General features: G+C 34.6%; 4 protein-coding genes across 6 annotated transcripts; 1 reads left to right on the top strand and 3 right to left on the bottom strand.

The window, feature by feature from the left end:
- Positions 1 to 112: 112 nt before the first annotated feature.
- On the bottom strand, positions 113 to 2,051 carry LOC145237206 (thioredoxin domain-containing protein 9-like). Its single transcript, XM_080099982.1, has 4 exons — positions 1,781 to 2,051; positions 1,304 to 1,422; positions 1,042 to 1,198; positions 113 to 639 (listed from the first exon to the last, which is right to left on the bottom strand). Exons 1-4 carry the CDS (start codon positions 1,940 to 1,942, stop codon positions 415 to 417), a joined length of 663 nt encoding a protein of 220 aa, XP_079956108.1. The 5' UTR covers positions 1,943 to 2,051; the 3' UTR covers positions 113 to 414.
- Positions 2,052 to 3,033: 982 nt separating this feature from the next.
- LOC145238026 (uncharacterized) lies at positions 3,034 to 11,683 on the top strand. Its single transcript, XM_080101053.1, has 21 exons — positions 3,034 to 3,216; positions 3,398 to 3,517; positions 3,631 to 3,732; positions 3,915 to 4,013; positions 4,085 to 4,162; positions 4,250 to 4,364; positions 4,423 to 4,523; positions 4,723 to 4,869; positions 5,008 to 5,155; positions 5,283 to 5,339; positions 5,702 to 5,847; positions 6,266 to 6,420; positions 6,685 to 6,832; positions 7,142 to 7,322; positions 7,999 to 8,159; positions 8,670 to 8,810; positions 9,027 to 9,197; positions 9,550 to 9,674; positions 9,856 to 10,015; positions 10,128 to 10,219; positions 10,752 to 11,683. The coding sequence occupies exons 1-21, from the start codon at positions 3,073 to 3,075 to the stop codon at positions 11,140 to 11,142; spliced, it is 2,982 nt and encodes a 993-aa protein (XP_079957179.1). The 5' UTR covers positions 3,034 to 3,072; the 3' UTR covers positions 11,143 to 11,683.
- Positions 11,684 to 11,719: 36 nt separating this feature from the next.
- Positions 11,720 to 15,273, bottom strand: LOC145238027 (putative tRNA (uracil-O(2)-)-methyltransferase). 3 transcript variants are annotated; one of them, XM_080101054.1, is made up of 7 exons: positions 14,586 to 15,273; positions 14,257 to 14,436; positions 13,533 to 13,711; positions 13,135 to 13,318; positions 12,547 to 12,787; positions 12,342 to 12,469; positions 11,720 to 11,971 (listed from the first exon to the last, which is right to left on the bottom strand). In XM_080101054.1, the coding sequence occupies exons 1-7, from the start codon at positions 15,258 to 15,260 to the stop codon at positions 11,762 to 11,764; spliced, it is 1,797 nt and encodes a 598-aa protein (XP_079957180.1). In that variant the 5' UTR covers positions 15,261 to 15,273; the 3' UTR covers positions 11,720 to 11,761. The 3 variants fall into 3 exon arrangements, with proteins under 3 accessions (XP_079957180.1, XP_079957181.1, XP_079957182.1); XM_080101055.1 differs by having other exon boundaries at positions 13,135 to 13,312; XM_080101056.1 differs by having other exon boundaries at positions 13,135 to 13,261.
- Positions 15,274 to 15,284: 11 nt separating this feature from the next.
- LOC145238028 (DDB1- and CUL4-associated factor 10-like) lies at positions 15,285 to 20,214 on the bottom strand. The gene is made up of 7 exons (XM_080101057.1): positions 19,932 to 20,214; positions 19,177 to 19,369; positions 18,999 to 19,117; positions 17,228 to 17,369; positions 16,743 to 16,879; positions 16,539 to 16,680; positions 15,285 to 16,107 (listed from the first exon to the last, which is right to left on the bottom strand). Exons 1-7 carry the CDS (start codon positions 20,111 to 20,113, stop codon positions 15,625 to 15,627), a joined length of 1,398 nt encoding a protein of 465 aa, XP_079957183.1. The 5' UTR covers positions 20,114 to 20,214; the 3' UTR covers positions 15,285 to 15,624.
- Positions 20,215 to 20,767: the final 553 nt, after the last annotated feature.

Here is a 20,767-nt window from a genome sequence, read left to right as displayed (position 1 = left end):
TTGTGTTTTGTTTGTAAGCTGTATGCTATTAGCTTAAATTTGGGGGTGTGAGGATGATAAGAAATCAGACCAGAGCACTGATTACTGAGAATAAAAAAGACACACCAACACCCTCAGTGTTTGTACAAAACATCAATTTAATTTATGATACCGAGAGAAACACAAAAGAAAGGAAGATACAGTATAGTTTGTACACCAAGCATTTTTCAAAGAAAAAAATATACTATACTATGCAGTCCAAAATCAAAACCTATTTTGTAAATTTGGTTATTATTTGTAACATGAGACATTTAAAAAAAATGATAAGTATAAGTTTTAGCACAACATTTGTTTTGTTCCTTTGTGCCAAAAATTGCATGCAATAGGTGTAACGGGGATTAAAACAACATGAGGATCTCTCTAAAAATTAGAACATTAATCACATTCAAAATCTGAATCACTGTCATCCCCTTTTCCACGAATAGTCTTTTTGGACTTGTTAGTCATAAATGATGCTTTTGAAGAGTGTTTAGCATTGTCCGGTGGAGCAGACAAATCTCCTGAGTACTGAATTATTTCACTTTTTCCTAATCTCCATTCCAACATTTCAGTAGTGAAATCATCACAGTTTCCAAGCTCAGCAAATCCAACAATAAATCCCTAATTAAAAAAGTTTGAATCAATCCTTTGAAGCATTATTACAGATAAACTCAGTATCAACATTTTTGGCATGCACCCGTTCAAAAAACACACCCACATACAAAAATAAAACAATTAATGGTAAATGCAGGTTTTCAACCTATTCAAATGTTTAACCAGTTTTTTGTTCAACTAGTGCAAAATGCTGCAAGAATTTTAATAAATGTGCTGGGTAATGTAAATTCATGATATCATTCAAAACTATGATATGTAACCTGTAATTTTGAAAAAACAAGATTACTGAACTATGTAGTTATTGCTAAACAAAGAGCAAGTTAAAACTGATGCTTCACATTTCTGTAGAGTTACCTGTGCTGTAAAATAAGTACAAGACCACAAATACCTTTTTCACCAAGTCCCTACCTGAGTTTTTCCATCCTTTACCAGACCCATAGTAGGAATAACACGAATTCCAAGGCGCTGTGTCAAAAATGGGGCTTTTTCAACATTTAACTTGATAAATCTTGTCTCCAAATGTTTCTGTGCAAGTGTTGACAAATGACTATCCAGAATCTTGCACCTGTAAGAACAAAGTTTTAATAAATTTTTAAATGATTTTTCTGTATGTCTCAAAATGTTACCTTTCTTTTAAAATACAATCTAATTCAGACACATTAAGTATTACCTAAATGTTGAGTCTTTATAGAAGTGGCATACTACATGTTTGCTTTCTTTACAGACATCGAAAAATTCTTTTTCATTGGATAGTTCGCTGAATGTTCCATGACCTTTGCTTGTCCATTCCTAAAACATTAAAGCACCCAAGTTTAAGTAATAATGCCAAAAACAGAAATTAATTCTGTAATTCTTCTCTGGGGTTGATGTGTTAGTCCGAATCAATATTTTTTAATTTGTAAAGGACTTATACATGTCAAACCTTTGTGATTTTTGTGAAGTTAAAATCCTCACTTTTTTCTTTCTCTTTTTGTGTTATGATTTACCACAGCTATTATAGGTATTTTTTTACATTTTTAGTGTATTATTAATCCGACAGCATCATAGACCAAGAAAACAATGCAGTCCAATTAACAATCTTTACTAAAGGAAGCCATGCAAAGTTTTAATTAAAAATTAATAAAATAAAAATGGGACTGATTATTACCTGCTTTTGAGCTTGCGCTTTTTTCATGGCTTGTACACGCCTCTCCCTAATCTTTTCAAGGTCATCTTCATCGAAATTATCCAGTCGATTTATTTCGGCGTCCAAGTGTTGTTCCACAACCTCTGCAGCTTGCATCAACTGCTTTTCTAACATTCCCTCCATATTGATGTGTGTCACACTTCACTTCTAGATACCTAATTGTCTTATACTACTATTCTGTGGTGTAAATTCGGATAAAAATCAATCCAACAAGCACAAAAAACATATCACATGCACAAAATCCTAATTGAACTGAAGGCTTTTAACTGAATGTCCACTTTTGTTTATTCCAGAGCGTCAGAGAAAAAAGATAGGACAACTTTTGTTAGAACCCTTAGGATTTGATATAATTAAGCACAAATATTTTAGTTTACTGTTATAACTAAACATATAGTATCAAAATTAGATGTTTATGTGTTTTATTTAATGTACTATTTTCAATAACGTATTGGATAATTTGTCAACATTTGTAGACGGTTGCTAATGAATATTTCCAATAGAGGTCGCTGCTGCAAATCAATCATGTGATATTTATGTTGAAAGGGAAATGGCATTTCGTTAAATCAGATATTCTCAAAAATCCTTAATAGCTCTAATATCAAGAAGATAAGACAGATACCAATATTTTTAAATTTGTTTTGAAAAGATTGTGCATCTCGTTCCCAAAAGTTATTTCATTTATTACAGTAATTAAACACATTGACTTTGATTGTTAAGTTACATTTACAATATTGTTGAAAAGGAAATCCTAGAACCGTTGGAAACACATTAGAATTTATTATTATGAAACAAATGCACTTATCGGCCGAAAACGGCTAGCTTCGTCGACGCTAGGTGGGGCTACATAACGTTTCCTTGACTGCAGAAGACGCGGCAATCCACTTAAGCATCGAGAAACTTAAAAACATTCTAACCATTCAATCAAAGTTTCAAGAGTGTAAACATACTAGTTAGGATGACAAAACATAAGTGGTAAAAGAGTTGATTTAGTTATATTTGGACCTGACTAACTATCAGCGCTAATACAACTGCCGACGAATAGTATTATAGTTATTTACTTTGCATTTTACGTGGCAATGACTTTACGCAAAACAGTTTCACTTTAAAACCTCTAGCAGAAAACATTGTAAATTTGTAAATGTAACACTGCTGAGTAATTTCAAGGGAGTTATTTAATATGTTAAATGTATATGGCACACTCTACACTGTTTCAATTATCATGCATTCTTGTAGATCAATTTTTGCAATCTGCAATGGCTAAAACTAAGATAAAGTTCGGCCCAGATCCTCAAGCTATGAAAGGAGTTGATAAGCTTTGGGGATCTGGGTTTCATCCCACTTCAAGAAAGCCACCAGAAAAGCTACTTCATCGCTCTGACATGTTGTTTAATGATCAGGTTAGCCTCTTGAAATTGCAAATGTGCTGATGTAAAAACTTTAGGTATGTATTTTCGTTGCCCCTTTTAACAACTACAACTGTGTTTAAGGGCATGCTAGGTGTTTGAACCTAATGCTTTGCTCCAAGAATACAAAACAACAGTCTTACTAAACTTTTTTTTTATTTTACCACATTTTCAGATGATGGCAGCTGAAAAGACAATTGCCGAATTTGCAGAGATTGTGGAAAACTTTGAAACTGCCCCCACTTTGTTTGAAAAAGAGGAGCATTTACAAAAGATCTTAATTTACAACAGAATGGTGGGTTGATTTTTTATTTATAATTTTAGTGTTGTATACATCAAATTTATCTATGCTTACAAATTAAGTTTTTCAAACTTATTTGTCAGGAACTGTTTGTTTTTGTTTTTCAGATCCAGCATCTAAAAATAATCTTGGAAATTTTAGGAAATATTAACAAGGAAATAAAACATGGAAGAGAAAAACTACATGAGGCTGTAAAACGACACAGTGAAGTAATCTTGCCATTATTTAACCACGTCGTATATTAAAGAACTTTTAACCAGTGTGCGAATCTCATTTAACTGTAACCACACAAATCTTTTGTATGCTTAAACAATACATCAGAACTTTTACCCCAATAAACTTAATCTGTTTTGGCTTCTTTTTTTACGTGTATTGTTTTTATCATTTGAAGGATGCTGAACTGATTAGACAAAGAATCTGTTGGCTTGAAAGGAGACTGGAGACGATTGCAAAGGACAATTCACTAAAAAACTTACACAAGTTATTTGGGGTAGATTTAATTTTAGACACATTTTAGGTTATCAGTTCATTTACAAATTTTGTTTTTTATTTTGAAAATAGAATCCTGCAAGTTTAAAGTCGTTAACATCCCAAAATGACCTTGAACAGTTTTCAAATAAACAACAAATTGAAGGAATGGTAAGTCAGTAAAAAATGTGTGACCTGGCCATGCAAAATGTTGTTTCATATTGTTTTGTCCCAAACCAACATATGTTTAAATCACAGACCAGAGCTGGTGCTGTAGTTTCGCCGCCAAAGTCTATCCTACAAGGTTCCTCTGGCAGAGCAATGTTTCCACAAAGAAAAGCAGTTACGCTGCCCCCAATTCTAAATGAAGATAGTAGTTAAATGTGTCTGCATTAAAGTTTATTATCCATTTTAACTTTGTGTTTTTTCAGCTGTATCTGACATCCCAACATTAGATGATGAAGCGGAACGCTATTGGCAGAACGACCATCATAGGTTTTCATACACAGAAAACATGGGGCCATTGTTAGAGGTTTGTGCTTATTTTATTTTCTTATATTTAATTTATATTTTGTTATATTTTAAGTTGAGTTTATTTCACCAGGCAAAATCGTAGCAGCACCATTGCGCTAAAATATTCTCCAAGCCGAAATTATTTTATTTTGTTGTGTTTAAGTTATATTTTAATATATTGTTTCCATACATTGTCTCAATTTTGGATTTGGATTCAGGAAAATCCAATCTCCTACCACAGCATTGGGTTGGCCGTGCCTGGTAGTTATGTGGACAGAAACATATTTACATCAGAAAGTGGACGGCCTGCAAATTTGCCTTGGAGCTGTGAACAAGATCCAATGAAGGGCAACTTTGACATAACAGTAAGTGTCGAATGTATTTAAAATAGTTCAAAGTCAACTGTATGTAAAAAAAATATTCTAGTGGCAATATATATATGGCCAATAAAGTGTAATTTTATCACTTGCTGATGTATCAGTTACACTAATTTTATATTTTAGCGTGATGATTTAGAAAAGTTGCTGAAGAAAATCCACCGCATTCAGGAGAGAATTTATCTTGCAGCTAACCTGTCAGTGAATTTTGATCCATTGGTTACCACAGATAAAACTGTGAAGCCTCAGAGTCGTGAGCTATCCAGACAACAAGGTAATTGTGACATTATCTAACCAAATCACCCTATTTGTTTTGAACATGTATTTCTCAATAGTTTTATTTTTTTTAATTGTTAGTTTTTTGCTAATACTTTGGAGTAAAATTTGAACTATGTTTGCAGACCGCTCTTCACGTACTGGAATGTCTACAGCTACATCTATCAGTGGCGATATGAGAGGTAAGTTTCAACTTTTATAATTGTCAATTTCCAAGCATTGAAAATTAATCAATGTGGGCAACTGACAAAAATGAAACCAAACAGCAACAACATTCCAAAAACAAATAGTCACTTAAAAAGAATCTAAACAATTTACAACAAAAAACAGCAAGAAATAATTTTCTTAGTTAGGTTCTTAATTGGACTGCATTAATTATATGCTGTATTAAGTACAAAATAGGCTTTAAAAAAAGAACTGTAAAGCATTGTTAAGAAACAAATATGACATCTAATGGCGAAATTAATACACTACAACATGCAATGATATCATACCATCTATTGTTTAAATTTGTTCTCAAAAAAATTACACTATTGTTTCCCAGGCATTTCCCGATCTATTGTTGCCGGAAGTTTGGCTCGAATTTCAAGTTCTGCCACACCAAACAGTAGCACCCCTACCTCATCATCAGATTCTTTTGTCCCAGTGATGTTTGATTCTGACAGAGAAGCATTTCCCCTGACCAAAACAGTAAGCATAAACAATTTTTTTAAGTTACTTTACATTTCTAGATCTTTAAAATATCATTTCATGTGTGGTCTTCAACTTTTATTAATGTATTGTGCCCTAGTAAATCTTTTCTTATTAATGAAATCTCCTTTTAACTAAAGCAACTGCGACAAGTCAGGGTCTGATGTTTTTAGAGACTGATGATGTTTATAAAAGCGAAACGCATTTGTTATTGTAAAACAAATAAAACAGAGCGACCGATTTAGCTGAATTTTCTTGTATTGTGCCCTTTATTTTTTGCTTCATAATGTCCCTACAATGTACATGTTTTTGCCTTAATAATTATGTTTCTTTTGCAAGTATTTAAAAAAAGGATCCAAAGGCAACCTGTTTTAAACCTTATTGACACTTTTTGTGACTGTTAAAACGTTTAATTTAGAATCTTGGAAAGAAATATCCTCACAGCAGTGATCGTTGGTGTGACACAAGACCCAATGAGTATGGCATCTCAACCCAACCAACCATTGTTGACCAACGAGACCTGCTCAACAAAACTAAATTGAGACTGTTTGTTCCAAAGAAATTAAAGAAAAGGTATAAACTATTACAAAATATCACTATTCCTACATAATATATATGGTGGTTAGAATTGACATTGGTCATCTAGCGAAATGCCTGGGTTTAAATTAGGTTTGACAGAAAATTCTTAGTAGTGTAAAATATCAAAGAATACGATTAAAAGAGTTAATTGAAAATTGAAGGACTTTGTTATGTTCGTTAAGCAAAGAAAATACATAGAGCCATGTTTGTAGTGATACAAGAAACATTGTGCAACTAGGATGTACATTGCTTGTTTAGAAATGATGTTGTGCGAGATCTCATCACACCATCCAGTGTAACTTCAAACAGATCATTTCGCAAAGTTAACACCACTGTTAGGTTTGTGGAAAAACTGAAGTCTTATGGAGGAAATGCACTTTCAATGCTACAAAAAGACAGAATTCAGGTGTGCTCACTGAATCCGAGAAATCAATATGATGTGTGTTTTAGAAAGAAACTTTTTTGTATCAGAAAGTTTGATTTAATCGATTTTTTTATATACCAATAAACAGTCACTGTTCAAGCATCATAAATATGTTCATGCTGATTATGGTTCATAGACTCAGAATTAACACTCATAACATATCAGTCGAGGGCTTGTTTTTTTCATCAGTTTAATTGTAATGGCGCAGAAGTCACAGCTTCTATTGACACTGACGGTTTCCTCATATGCTTTGTTTGTTCGAAACAAATTACATTGCTCTACTACTTTTAGGAACTCCTTAACACTTTGTCAACTTCTGATCGAGTAGAAGATCGGATTTATGCTGCAAGATCTCTCTCATCACTTGGTGTCACTGCATCTGATGATGTTGCCCCTGTTTTACTGGAAAATCTCAAATCAGAAACGTCAACATTGGTCCGATACGAAATATCCAAAGCAGTTGTAAATTTGGGTAAGACAAAATTTCTTAACTTGAATTACATACAACAATACACATACCAAGAAACAAGCTTTGAATCTAATAAAAAATGATAGACTTAACATTTTTAGGGGTGGTACTATATACCACATGTGATCGCATGTTACCGCATGTTATTCCGCTTAAAATACTGCATTGTATGTGAAATGTGGAAATACAAGCCCAACAAGGGTAAAATAAACCTGATTCTAGTGTAATTTTATTTAAAAACCCTCACCCAACCCGAATAGCTCTAACCGTCAGCACTTTCAAAAGTCCGCAAAATTATATTTTCGTAAAAGCATATTCAAGTCCTTGACAACTTCCTGTCATGTGATAACATGCGGTCACATGCGGTATTTAGTACCACCGCATTTTTAGTGTTTGTTTTCAAATCTGCTTTAATGTGATCACTTGAATTTTACTCATTTCAAAACTCTGGTCTTTGTAATGCGGCTTGGGTTTACCATGTAATATTTTAACAGGCCTGTATTATGGTCCTTAATGTAATTTTCATCAGTGGTCACACAAGTTCTGTATATGACTTAACAATGGAAATTATACACATCATAGCACAAAACTCTCAGCAACATATCTTTGGACATCAAAGCAGTAATTCATTTCGATCAAAAGTTATTTTTGTGAAGTATTATTATCATATTTGTTTTAGGTGAGTGGTATGGAATTGCAGTTGAAGAGTTGAACAAACACTTGATCAAAGGTGAAAAAGATGTTTGCTTGGATATTCTTGAACATTTGTCGTGTAGTGAAGGAGCCACCATGATGCATTTACAAATAGATGAGCTTCCTGAACTCAGAAATTTGATTGAGGTAATGTAAATACAATTTGTGTCAAAGCTGCAGTTTTTAAAAGAATTCTAGTGTTTCACAATTAGGAAAATACTTAACTTTTGATACTAGACTAAAACACTAAAGAAATAATAAATATTACCTTCATGATACACAATGTTTTTTTTTAAAAATATTTCTTTGTTTGTCTACCCTAAGCTAGCTATGTAATTAGTTCAGGTGCAATGTAACATCAATTGTTTAAATTGTGGAAAACACCTAAAATTGTCATATATTTTTTCCACCTCAATTTTTTAATAATTTTTCTAATTTGGCTTGATTTGATCGCTCTATTGCAATAACTTGAGTCTGTACACACTAAGACTCAGCCTGTACAATTTACTTAATTTAACTCTTAGTTTTGGTACCAAAAGGCTAGTTTACAAACACATTATTTTTTATGTTTGTCTGTAGCAATATTTGATTGGTAAATAGAAAACCCTCTTCAAGGCAATTTGTTTAGTAAAATATTCACTGAAACATATTTTGCAGACTCTGCAAAGCATGGTACAAAATTCCAGCATAGATGAGGAAGTCTCATTTCAAGCAGCAATATGTCTTGGTGTGCTGTGTGGGATTTATGATGAAACATCTGCTATTATCGCCACAAAGAAATTGCTTCATGTTGTTCAGGTTGATCTTGAAATGAACCAAAAACAACCTTAGGGGGTTGCATTGCCAGTAAAATCAACTGATTTATATATAAATGTAGACATACCCACTTAAACACACTGAATTAAGGTACAAAATAAAGTTGAATTGACTTTATTTAAACGGAATAAGGCATATGAAATAGTAAAAAATTGGCTATGGAAGAATTTATGTTCATTGTACTTTATTTGAACACAGACAATCAAGAAATGGAGTTGGAGTGCTCAGGCCTTGGAAGTGCTTGTGAGAAGATTAAACCACTGCGATGAACCGATGCTAAAAGCAGTCATTTTACAAATGAACAAAGCAATCAAGTGGCAGGATCGTCTGGCTGCAGCATTGCTGCTAGGATATCTCGGACCAACACGCGTAAGTGAATGATACACTCGTAAATCAGCATTAGGTTTTTTTTGGAGTATTTGTTTCTACAATTTTCGAGTATCGCTTTTATAACAGTGTTGAATTCGCTCACAGGAGCTGAAGATGCCATAAACATATTGTGAAATATATATTCTGTGAAAATACTGTGTACAATGGTTGATTCTGTTTGGCCTAGGGTTTTGGATTATATTGATGTAGAGAACAGTAATCACCGGAAAACTGCTACTGTTGGGTTTATTTCATTTCAAACTAGATCTTATTAATTTGTTTCCAAAGTAGTACACTCTGCGTTGCATGTGATTTAGTTGAATAACTTAGTTATTGTTTTACGTTTATAAAGATCTTCCGGATAATGAGTGAGGACGAATTGTTTTCAATTCTTGACAACAAGATATGGGATGACGCAAAACGGGATGTTCGTATTGGAGTTTCTCAGGCCTTCACTTCACTCGGAATGAGGCAAAGGTACAGAATTTGCGATTAACCGGCATGCAATTAACCGAATTCGTCTGTACAACCAGTTCTAGGTCTCATAAATTCATGACCGATATTCACACTGTTGTACAAACCAGTGATATCTTGCTGTTGGCCAAATGGCAAAAAACGCACCAAAAATTAATGGTTGCCTTTTTTGAAAATAATTAAGGTTGTTGGAAGCACTTGACGAACGAATCAACAGCTCAAACGCCGAAGTTCGATCACACGCCGTAATGTCAATGTCTGCAGCTGGAATCAGGAGTGACAAAACACTTCGTTCATTGGTGGAAATGCTTGGTCTCGATTCCAGCGACTACGTACGCCTCCAGGTTTGTTAAATAATGCCTTTTTAGTTGAAAATTTAACAATGGGTTCATATTGTGTTGTGACACTGTAATGCAGTGAGGTATTGTTTTGACGTCTTTGGCTTGTTTTTTTTAGATTATTCGTATGTTTCACGCGCTAGGCATCACCGATATACGAGTTGTTCGCGCCCTCAGAGAAAGAGAAAAGGGTGGAGGTCCCCTTAGCAGGTTTGTGTGTAACAGAAATATCGAAACCTATGATAAACTATAGTCTCGGTCGCAAGTAAAACGCTCACCCAATGATGCAAGTTAAACCAGTTTTAACATGTAAATCCGCCTTTAATAGCTTAACATTTCCATATTATGTCAGTAAGCCGCCCTAACAAGCCCCTTCATTGTTACGTTAATCAAAAGCGTGCTTAGGCTCACAGAAAATGGGATATGACAGGAAAAAAAGTTGAAGAGCACTGCTGCAGTTAACCACCGTATCATGTGCAGCAAACAACGCGTCTGGGAAAACTTCACTTCAAACCTATTCATAAACCACAATAGGTCATGCCTATTGTAGGCGTTAGGCTATACCGAATCAATGCTTGGGAGACCGACTTGGTTCGGTGTAACGCCGTCCATAGGCCTGGTTTACTATGATTTATTAATGAGTATGTCGTGATCGCCAGTCTGCATGACTTTAATCCTGATCTTAGTTATGAATGTATGTCCTTCTTAGCAAGCATTTTTATGATTAAAAATTTATTAACAGGGAAGCATCAAAAGTGCTAGCAAACCTTAACGTCCGTCTCACGACAGCAGCGAGTTCCCAGGCAAGCAGACAACGCTCAAGAGGGGGTAAACGCGTCGACACTTCTGCGAGTAAGTTCACCACCTCCTCGTCTTGGGTATCTTCCCCTTGGGGTAGAGAACTGCAAACGGCAAATTCAGAGCCCCGTCGACAGAACAAGTCAGAGAGCCCATCTCGTAGCAGACGTTTTACGCCTGGATCTGGGCTCTCTTCTGGGTTCGGTCAGAGCGACACGACCCCACAGTATCAGATTGTATCCACTGCTGTACAAAAGTTGAGATTGTCTGCGGGAAGTATGAGAAGGAACGACAGCCGCAGGACGTATCTCACGAGCGCGAGTAGTTATTTTTGAACCAAACTAGGTTAGTGGACAGTCAATTTTTACATTTAAAATTTGGTTTGTTTGTACGTTAACGTTCAGCACTTCTGGCTTTATGTACGCTTTTCTGTATTGTGATGACCTTTGTTTGCCATTTGTGCAAAGTGTTTGTTTTGATTCTTTAACTTTTAAACATGGTTAAACTAGGTTATTCACCAGTCAAAATCCACATTTAAAATCGAGTTAGTTTGTACAACAGCGTTTAGTACTGCTGGCTTTATGTACGCTTTTCTGTACTGTAATGACCTTTGTTTGCTATTTTCCCCTCCAAAGTGTTTTTGTTTAATTACATTTTTAGGATCTTTTACTGTTTTATCATGTACTTCTTACCAGTTCTTATCTTGCATGCATTTCTTACCCGTTGTTTCCATTACATGTACAGGAAATTTTAAACGAAAGCACTTAATTGAATTTAACCTGCCCCAATTGTTTCGCCATTACCAATCCACTTTGTTTCAAGGTTTACCTACACAAATATAATATCACGTTTGATTTATCACTTACCTATATGAAACTTTTTGACAATCGTAGCTTCCTATTATTCATTGCCTAAAAGCCGTGGCCATTTTATTACAATCACAAATAAATAAAGCTATTTTGAGATGAATTGGTCTTCCTTTCCATGTGCAAACGAACACTTGTTAGCTGAGCGAGGACAACCATCAGGGTGGTTCATATGAAACCAACATAACTTAGTTTTGACACAAATTTGGCCTGAAGGTTTTCCCTTCTTTCTGTGCTTCGATTGGTCCACATCACTCCAGTCTCTTATTGAAAAACAGCCTTTGCTGACTTTAAATACCTAAAAAACACCAAAACACACTGTCAGGTTAAATTTTGAAAACATAGCTGTACTATAGATTTAAGAAATGGCAGGATTGTGTCAAATATTTTTATATCTGTAGCACTAATTAGAAAAGTTTGCCACAAAAAAGCATCTACAGCAAAGTTGTGGGTTAACCTACTCCGGTCTGTTGCAAAATACCACGAAAAACAGCCCAGTTGCTCCAAACCAGTGACCCTGATGGCTTAAACCATTATGTATAACTAACCAAGTCATATTTTTCCGACAAAAGGAAAACTGCAAGAAGGTAAGTAAACCTTGAAATATAAGCTAAGCTTGATATTGTCCGTACAAAAGATTAAATAAAGTAGGCAAAACATTATATTACCTGGTGATGATTTCTCAACAGTGTTTGTAGACCACCACACTCATTCTTCATCATATCTGTCAAGGAAAAATCAAGCAACTCAATCGCTTTGTTCAGTGGCATACTTCCACCACAATTCCAGTTTCCACCTTCAAATATTAAAAAATTTTATCAAAAATACAAAACAAGAGGTAACATGAAATTGACAAAAAAAAATTATCTCTACCTGAACGCTTTTTCCTCAAATTTACTGTTTCCAGTAAATGTTTTGTCAACTTGTTAACAATTTCATTTTGCACATTTCTATCCATTTTTGTGCAGTTTCTGACTTTTTGGTCTTTGGGTCTAGCAGCAAATTCATGATTAAAGCTTTGCGTTTCGCTAGATTGAACAAAGTTGCTAATGTTTTTGAGAGTTTTTTGTTGATTAGACTCTTGGTACAATCTCCTCATACCTAGGTGACATACCTAAATAGTTAAAAAATATTTATTTTCCACATTTTTGCATACGACCCAGTAAATTTTTTTGTGATAGGCAGAACATTGGTTTATATTGTAACTACACATGTTTTATGTTTTTTATTAATATTATTTCATCCCATTGTGTCGTAGTCTTTCCCTGTTTACCAAGCGTAAACATAAGTAGTATTTTTTATTCTGGCGAAAGTTGTATTTTTCGTTCAGTAAAAAAAATAGTTTTCCAAGAACAAAAATCAAACATGCCAACGTAATTTCAAAGTGCCTAAATTTTTTAAATATCTTTCATAGACACTTAATTTCCACCAAGAAAACAAATTAATGTGAAGGCAAATTACCCTTTTAGTTGAAGGAATTCTCATCACATCAACCTCAACATTGAATCCACAAATTCTTGCAACTTGCTCAACATATCCAAGATAATCATGATATTGACCTTGGGTAGATTGTCTTCTTTCAAATTTACTATACAAATCAAAGAAACAACAAGGAAGAACCCAATATCGGGTATGGTAACTGCTCCTAAAAGATGTTTTGTTTATTCCTTTTGCTTCACTTTTGTTTTGCATTTAAATAGTTGAATTTTGTTTTGCATTCCTCTATAAGTGATTTTAGTTACTTCTATGCTAATTATGTCCAATCAGAATTCATTGGGTGAAAGCAATGCTTACAGATCTTTTGCAAAATGACACCAAGATATTAGGTGATGGTAATTAATGATAACTGCAACAATTACCTTGCGGCCATTATTGGTATCCATGGTGTCAGTTCATCAGAGTGGTTTCCTAAAATCCAATCATATCCAGCTACAAGTTCCTGATCATTTGGTGTAACTGTGGTTTCCTCAAGGCAAGTTGCTCCTCCATAAATATCCCAGATTTTCCTTCGTTTAATGTCAACACCTTTTCCAGGATACTGTTAAATTGAAATACAAACAGTTTACACATAACACATGCAAATAATAGCACTTGTCTGAGCAATATTTGGTTTTCACATTAACTGTATCATTTTGTTATGGAACATACATGAAAGCAGTGGTTCTTTACTAGGAAGTTGCACCCCGCGCCCCCTGGGAGGCATCAAACATTGCCAAGGGGGGTGCAAGTCCAATGGCAAATAAACAAATTTAATCAATATTTTAAGTGCTAGAATGCATTGTTTATGAGCAAACAGCAAACGAGTTTTATCATGCTTTTTAAACAATGCCATACATGAATGAGTTTGCTTTTTTAATTCACAACAGAGGCAGAGTAGAGTTCTGGTAGTCACACTGCTTCAAATGTTCAAAACTTTATGTAAATTTTCCACTAAATTAAAAAAACAAAAACAGTTTTCTTGCCTGTTTCAAGAAATAGTACATCAAGTCCATAACAATCATTTAAGAGGGACAAGGTCAAAAACAGGTTAATAACCACTAGATAGAGCATACAATCTTAATTAAACATTATGTATCTACTTACACCTTCCGAGCTTAGTATGTGAACCAACAATCCATTTCCACAACCAAGATCAATAAACGATTGAAGTTTATGACTTGTTCCAAGTTGCTGGCGTTCAGTTTCCCAAACCACAATCAGGTATGTCGCAATTGCAACGTCTTCGTAAACAAATTTCTGTGGATCTGTTACTTCTGGCCAAATCTAAAACCAACAATTTTTTAAAAATATTCAAAAAACAATCTGTATTTGGCATATATGTTTCACAACTTCCGATTTTGTTACCATGTTATGAATAAACTAAATAAATTTGGGAAAAAAATTTATGGAAAAAACCAACACCTGAACTGTACCTTGGCAAGATGTAGTCCATATTTCTTCTTCAGTTCGTGGTATAAAATTGAGTATCTCTCTTGGTTGATAAGTGAATGGGATGGTGGTAATTTTGAATTGTTTGTTTGGTCATCATTGCACCATTTTACCAGTGTAGGCATCAACACAGACCTTAACCAGTCCTCAGTCACAAAACAGTCTTTCAAATGACTTTGGCAATTTACTGAATCAATATTTTTCTCATCGAGTGTTTTGGATTGTAGTACATACATAAAAATGTAGGAACCTTGCTGTTTATCACATTGATGATATAAGATGAGGTATGTTGGTTTCATTTTTGTACCATTACTTTCATGTTTTTGTACAGGACAGAACATGTAAAATAATTCACCAATTACCAAGGTTTCATGGCATGGGTGATACAAATCTGGCTGCTTTGGCACCAGCTTACGAGTTTTGCAACTTATGTCATTTATTAGTGTTTTTACTTTTCCTAGACAGCTCTGACACTGTATGTCAAGTGGAAATGTTTTATTTACAAGCTCTGTAGTTGAAGATTCAATGTCTGCGGTTGAAATGACTGAACAAGAGTGTATTTTGCTGCACACATTTGGCCTTTCGATCCATACATTCACAGCATTGCAAAATGCCTTAATGTCTCCAGTAATTAGACGGGATTCAAGCAACTGCCACATAATTAAATTCACAGTGTCTAAATCCTGAAATAAGAACAGAAAATTGTCAGACAATACTGTGACTACATATGTAAACTTTCCAAGTTTATGAGGTATGTTGCAGATAAATCAATTTTTAAAAACAAATGAAATCAAAATCTTTGATCAATAATCCATAAATTGTTCAAAACACTGAAAAAACAGATACAAATAAAATATTCATGTTTTAACATAAAATCTAACACATCTTCTCTTAATTTACAGCATTTTTTGTAAAAGTACAGATTTAGGCCACAAGCCATTTTCAGTATAACAGAAACAAATAAAACACAAAATACGAAATAACTGCAAAGACATTTCTGCAACCTCAAGTTGCCTCAAGGGATTATAATACAGTTTCATGAATTATAATCTGTCCATTTTTAGACCCACTGGCAACTTGCATGTGTGTGGGAGAGAAGCATGTCGATAACACCATACTTCTGTGACCAAAACAATACGCAACATCATGCAACTGCTGGGGCTCAACGTCCACATATGAGGGTAGCACCTTGTCACTGGCGTCATCCCATTGATGACGTTCTGACACTCTGGATGATATATGACTTCTATAGTCTGATATTGAACTGTCCAGAGCCATGACTCGAATACCATAGCCAAATGGTGATGCTATAAGGCGTCCACAGGGGGAATAACAAATTTCTTGAATGTATTCAACATTTTCACTTCCATCTTCCTTGGCAAAGTTTGTGGCTAAACCTCTTGGAATTGGTAAGTGATGTTCATCATGTATGGTGTGAGGTGCCCATGCATTATTTCCTTGTTGGCGGCCATTATAAAACGACCAAGTGTTGTGGACTGATGTATACTGAAGAAAAATGCATGTAAATATATACAGTGCATGGTGGATGTTGTATTTAAAACTGGAATTCCAAACCTATGAATTACAGTATTGCAAATAACAAAACAACTTTGAAAAGCATTCAACAGCTTCTATTACATATGCATTGGGTGTTTTGACACTCCATAAAGAATTTTTTAAATAAACTTATAAAAACAGAAACATCAAGCAAAAAGGCCAAAAATGTTGACAGGGTTTACATTTCGTTAATGTGCATGCTAAAATAACAAAACAACCACATGTAATTGGTAGATACTATCTGCAGGGAATAAAAAGCATCAAATGATGTAATTTATAATACTTGTTTGGCTTGTCAACAAAACAGGATTATTTTGAAGGTAACTATGTTTAGGCATAATTTGATACAGTTTGAACGTGCAAAACAGTTATAATCTAACCTTCATAACATTTGATGTCAATCGATCATATCTCAAAGCAATAGATAGGTTTTCAGGATGAACGTCAATGGACTGACAAAATACTGTACATGGACCTCTTTCATCAGCATTGTAGCCATAATAAAGTTCCAAATGATTTTCTCTTAAAATGAAAAAAAAAAACTTTTAAGCGTCAAGGCAAAACAGTGTGTAAAATATTTATACCTATCTACTGGCTTCGATTGGTTTTCCAGCTTGTCTGACCGATCCACTTTGATTTCATGGTTATTGAATACAACCGAGTGATCACCATATTGTCCTTGGCATCGAATGTCACGCAAATCGTCTCTGATAGTTTCAAACTGGAAAATGTAATAATTTTGAAATGCAACTTATGTAAGTACAGTCAACCTTGGTTAAACTGGATTCGGTAAATCCGGTTCTTCATCTACTTCGGACAAAACACAAGGTACAAATGATTTGTAATATGGTAAGATTTGAACTAATCGACATCGGTTAATCCTTATTGTTGCCTAATCCAAGCAATTTTTTTGTCCAAATTACCCGAGGTATACTGCATATCATCTTTTACAAAAGTTTACAAAGAATTACTTTTCCTAACATAATACCATAGGAAGAAACAAAATAGTCCTAATGCAGAAGCTGTTGTAAGTCATATTTTAAAGTAAATCGGCACAATTTGTTCCTACATTTAGATTGTGAATGGCAATGAGGTCTGCTGTCTGCATTGAACTTAAGTACATGCTGCTGCCATCCGGTGACAGTCGCATCCTCATTAGATTGGCACATTTCAAAAGTAACTTGGGTTCATGTTGTCCATAGGGAGAGGGACTTGTAAATACAAAATGTGAAGAAAAATGTTTACATTTCAAAAATACAACACAAAATATTTTAAATAGCAAAAGAAATACACTGGTTCTCAACTTGTTTCCGGCCACCAGTTCAATTAAATAAGTATCATGGACAAGTCCATTGCGAAGTAAGGATAAGGAAAGCATACACAAAAAGGGATACTGGCTTGAAATATACTTTTTCAATACAAATTTGGGAGGAGTGATATCAAACCTGACAGTTAACAATCACTGGCCAATAAATTATGTAACCTTTTTTCGTACTGACATTAAATAAACTACATTCAACTATTTCCAGTTTAATACTAAACATACATAACATCCTGTGGACCACTCAAAAAGTCATCACTTGTCAAAACAGTCAAAAGTTTTAGAATAGGTCAAAAATTTTCAAAATTATTTACAGATTCAAAATTGTAGAGGTTGCACTGTCATTAAGTGAAATATTTAGGTTGATATGGTGTGATGCTCAACACACATCAAAATGTGTACAATTTTGGTAGCCATTTTACGGCAGCTGTAGGTTAGGTGCAGCTCGGTTTTGTTTCAGATACTTCATGTATCTTTCGTTTAGACAAATGTATTGAATAGTTTTTGTTGTGTCTTAGCTGCAGTTTTTTGGCAGTGATTTTTAATTAGCTCATTTCCCTTTTCAGAATAGGCTAGGTCTGTGTTCGGATTTTTGCCCTTCGGTTAGACCAGTGGTTCTTAACCGGTGGGAAATTTCCCACTAGTGGGAAATTTCAACGTTTTCAGGGGGAAATTATGTAAGTCGGGTAACCAAACTCAGGCCCGAGGGTCGAATCCGGCTTTGAATTAACCGTTGAAAGTTACTTTACTAAAGTTTTTCCGCAACAACATGTAAGATTAATTTCACCAAGGTATACAAGACACATACAAGGCCGTTTGTTACATCACAGACAAGACTAAAAGTATCAAAGACCTTGCTATGCTGCTAATAAAAACCGTTCCTTGGTTGATTGTGATGCAATAAATGACTAATGCACACAGAGGAGACTAGCCTACTCAATATTCCAAAAAGTTTAATCTCTCACAGAAGCACTATTTAAACTAAAAAAGATTGTAGTATACCCTTAAGGTCAAGACCAAATCGCTTCACGAGATTATTTCATTTAAAGATCAATTATTTTTTGTTAACGTAGGGCACAAAACATCATTATAAAAATAACAAATGGGAAATTTGAGGTTGGTGGTTGACTTTAGTGGGAAACCACACCGAAAAGGTTAAGAACCACTGGGTTAGACTTTTGCACATTCTTTCACTTTAGTTAGAATAGCCTACAGCTATATTTTTACTTTTTTTTACAATAATGCCTAATTTAACTACTTGAGTTCTTCATACGTCAAAATTTTGTCAAAAAAAGTTTTTTAATGTCAAAATTTGTCAATCTTTTTAATTTTTAGGTCAAATTTTTTCGTTTTTTAGGTCAAAAAAATGATCGCCCTAGTCATCACTGACCACCAGTTGAGAACCACTGTACTTAAGTATTGAATTTAGTGCTTTTTGTCAACAGGATTAACTTTTATCAAATTTATAAGGGAGATATAGGTAATAAACACTATGACAGAAATATATAACAGTACCCACTTGTCAATATCCCACAGTAAAATCTGGTCATCAAAGCTTGAAGAAACTAGTGACTTTGAAGGCTTATGGAACTCAACATTTTTTACCCAACCTGTGTGACCTTTCAGATGATGGACTTCCTGAAAACGAATACAAGAGCTGTAAACATTTTTCACATACTGAAAAACCTGAACTTTACCTCCCGCAAATTACGAATATCCCAAACCGAGATGTTCGAATCATCAGAACAAGTAGAAAACAGTTGGTTGTCAATAAAAGTGATGGTGTTGCATCGTTTAGTGTGAACATGTTCCTGCTTTTTAATGATCTTGCTTGTGAGGGGATCAATCACCACAATAGCATCATTTTCACATGCAGCCACCAACAAACTCCTGAAACGAAAGTCAGTTTTAGTTAGCCATAAAAAACCTCAAAATTGACTGTGGTTTGCTATTGCTGCAGTTACCTCAAAATGACCTAAAATGCAGTAGTCAAAGCATTGGCAAAAGTTTTTGACATTACTTTGCTAGAGGATGCAGAAAAGCCAAACATATTTAAAAGCTTGTCACATCTTGGACTTGGATAAGAGTCCAATCTGCAGAACATGGCAGTTACCGACGAGATCTTGCGCGTGTAGGACCGACATGTCCCGCGTGCACGGCCCGTAAGTTCACGTGCAAGACCAAGTTCAACAGTGCAAAGCAAGTAAAAGAGGTCAAAACAGTACAATTAAATGCCTTTCGTGCGAAATTTCCGCGTGCAACCCCCAAAAATAGGCGTGCAAATTTTTTTCAAAAAATAATCGCGCATGCAGCTGCCACACTCTGCAGACTGGATAAGAGTTATGCAATCAATGTTTCTCTTTAGTTTTTCACACTTAAAAGTTGCAATTAAAACATGACATCAATAATAATCTATGTGTTATTGCGATAAAAAAACATCTAAATTCATCACCCGTCCGGGGAGTATTTTAATCCGAAAATTCCACGATAACCAACATCAGAATTTCCTCCAATTTCTCCATTCTTTCTGTACAAAGTTCTCCAAATTTGACGTTGCATGGAAAAAGTGTCGTCAACGTTCCGCACAGATCTGTGACCGATTTCACGACGTTTTATCCACGAATGAACAGACATTTGATTTCACATTTAAAACCCTGTTCCAAAATCCAAACTAAGTTGCAAAATTAAGAAACTTCGTTCCTGCGTGCCTATTCGCATGGAAAACAACATTAGGGTCAAAGGTTAAATAAGTCATGCGTAGCTTAACTAATTACGTACATTGGACTGTTTATTTTCTGTTGTTTAGCATTTTTCCTCACTGTCAGACATTAAGTAAACAAATATCTCAAAAAATACACTTTCAAACTTGTAGGTGAACTGTTTCTTTCGACACTATTTGGTACCGATTTGTTGTGTTTAGGACAGGGGTCGGCAACTTATTTTGCACTGCGGGCCGTTTCAAAAACTGAAATTTTATCATAGACCGACCATCAAAAAACAAAACTAATGTTTAGCAATGAAAATTTATTACAGCTCATATAAGATATTACAAGTTTAATTTAATGAGAGCGTGCCGCCCAACGAACTGGTGGTTACCGAATGCCGACCACTGTTTTAAGAACATTTTTCACTCATTTTAACACGAAGAAACAAAGCATTCTGAGATTGTGTATTAATTCGTTAAAATTGCTTGCACACAAGTTGTAGTTCAAGTTTTTCTACTAAAATGATTCAAAACCAATTTTTAAGAATTTGTTCAAAAGACTATAAGTAAGAACTAGGTCAGTT

Source organism: Phallusia mammillata, chromosome 7 (genome assembly GCF_965637545.1).
Source record: "Phallusia mammillata chromosome 7, kaPhaMamm4.hap1.1, whole genome shotgun sequence".
NCBI lineage: Eukaryota > Metazoa > Chordata > Ascidiacea > Phlebobranchia > Ascidiidae > Phallusia > Phallusia mammillata.
This window is presented reverse-complemented; position numbering and strand designations above follow the sequence as displayed.

Coding starts and splice junctions, on each gene's coding strand:
- LOC145237206 (XM_080099982.1), bottom strand. CDS start 1,942: ATGGAGGGAATGTTAGAAAAGCAGTTGATGCAAGCTGCAGAGGTTGTG. Junction 1,199..1,303: donor TATAAAGACTCAACATTTAG/GTAATACTTAAT, acceptor TTGTTCTTACAG/GTGCAAGATTCTGGATAGTC. Junction 640..1,041: donor TAAAGGATGGAAAAACTCAG/GTAGGGACTTGG, acceptor TTTTTTAATTAG/GGATTTATTGTTGGATTTGC.
- LOC145238026 (XM_080101053.1), top strand. CDS start 3,073: ATGGCTAAAACTAAGATAAAGTTCGGCCCAGATCCTCAAGCTATGAAA. Junction 5,340..5,701: donor TATCAGTGGCGATATGAGAG/GTAAGTTTCAAC, acceptor ATTGTTTCCCAG/GCATTTCCCGATCTATTGTT. Junction 8,160..8,669: donor AACTCAGAAATTTGATTGAG/GTAATGTAAATA, acceptor CATATTTTGCAG/ACTCTGCAAAGCATGGTACA.
- LOC145238027 (XM_080101054.1), bottom strand. CDS start 15,260: ATGTGGCAGTTGCTTGAATCCCGTCTAATTACTGGAGACATTAAGGCA. Junction 12,470..12,546: donor TTTGAGGAAAAAGCGTTCAG/GTAGAGATAATT, acceptor TAATATTTGAAG/GTGGAAACTGGAATTGTGGT. Junction 11,972..12,341: donor TGTTGAGAAATCATCACCAG/GTAATATAATGT, acceptor GGTGTTTTTTAG/GTATTTAAAGTCAGCAAAGG.
- LOC145238028 (XM_080101057.1), bottom strand. CDS start 20,113: ATGTCTGTTCATTCGTGGATAAAACGTCGTGAAATCGGTCACAGATCT. Junction 16,880..17,227: donor TTGCCATTCACAATCTAAAT/GTAGGAACAAAT, acceptor TACATTTTCCAG/TTTGAAACTATCAGAGACGA. Junction 16,681..16,742: donor CAATCGAAGCCAGTAGATAG/GTATAAATATTT, acceptor TTTCATTTTAAG/AGAAAATCATTTGGAACTTT.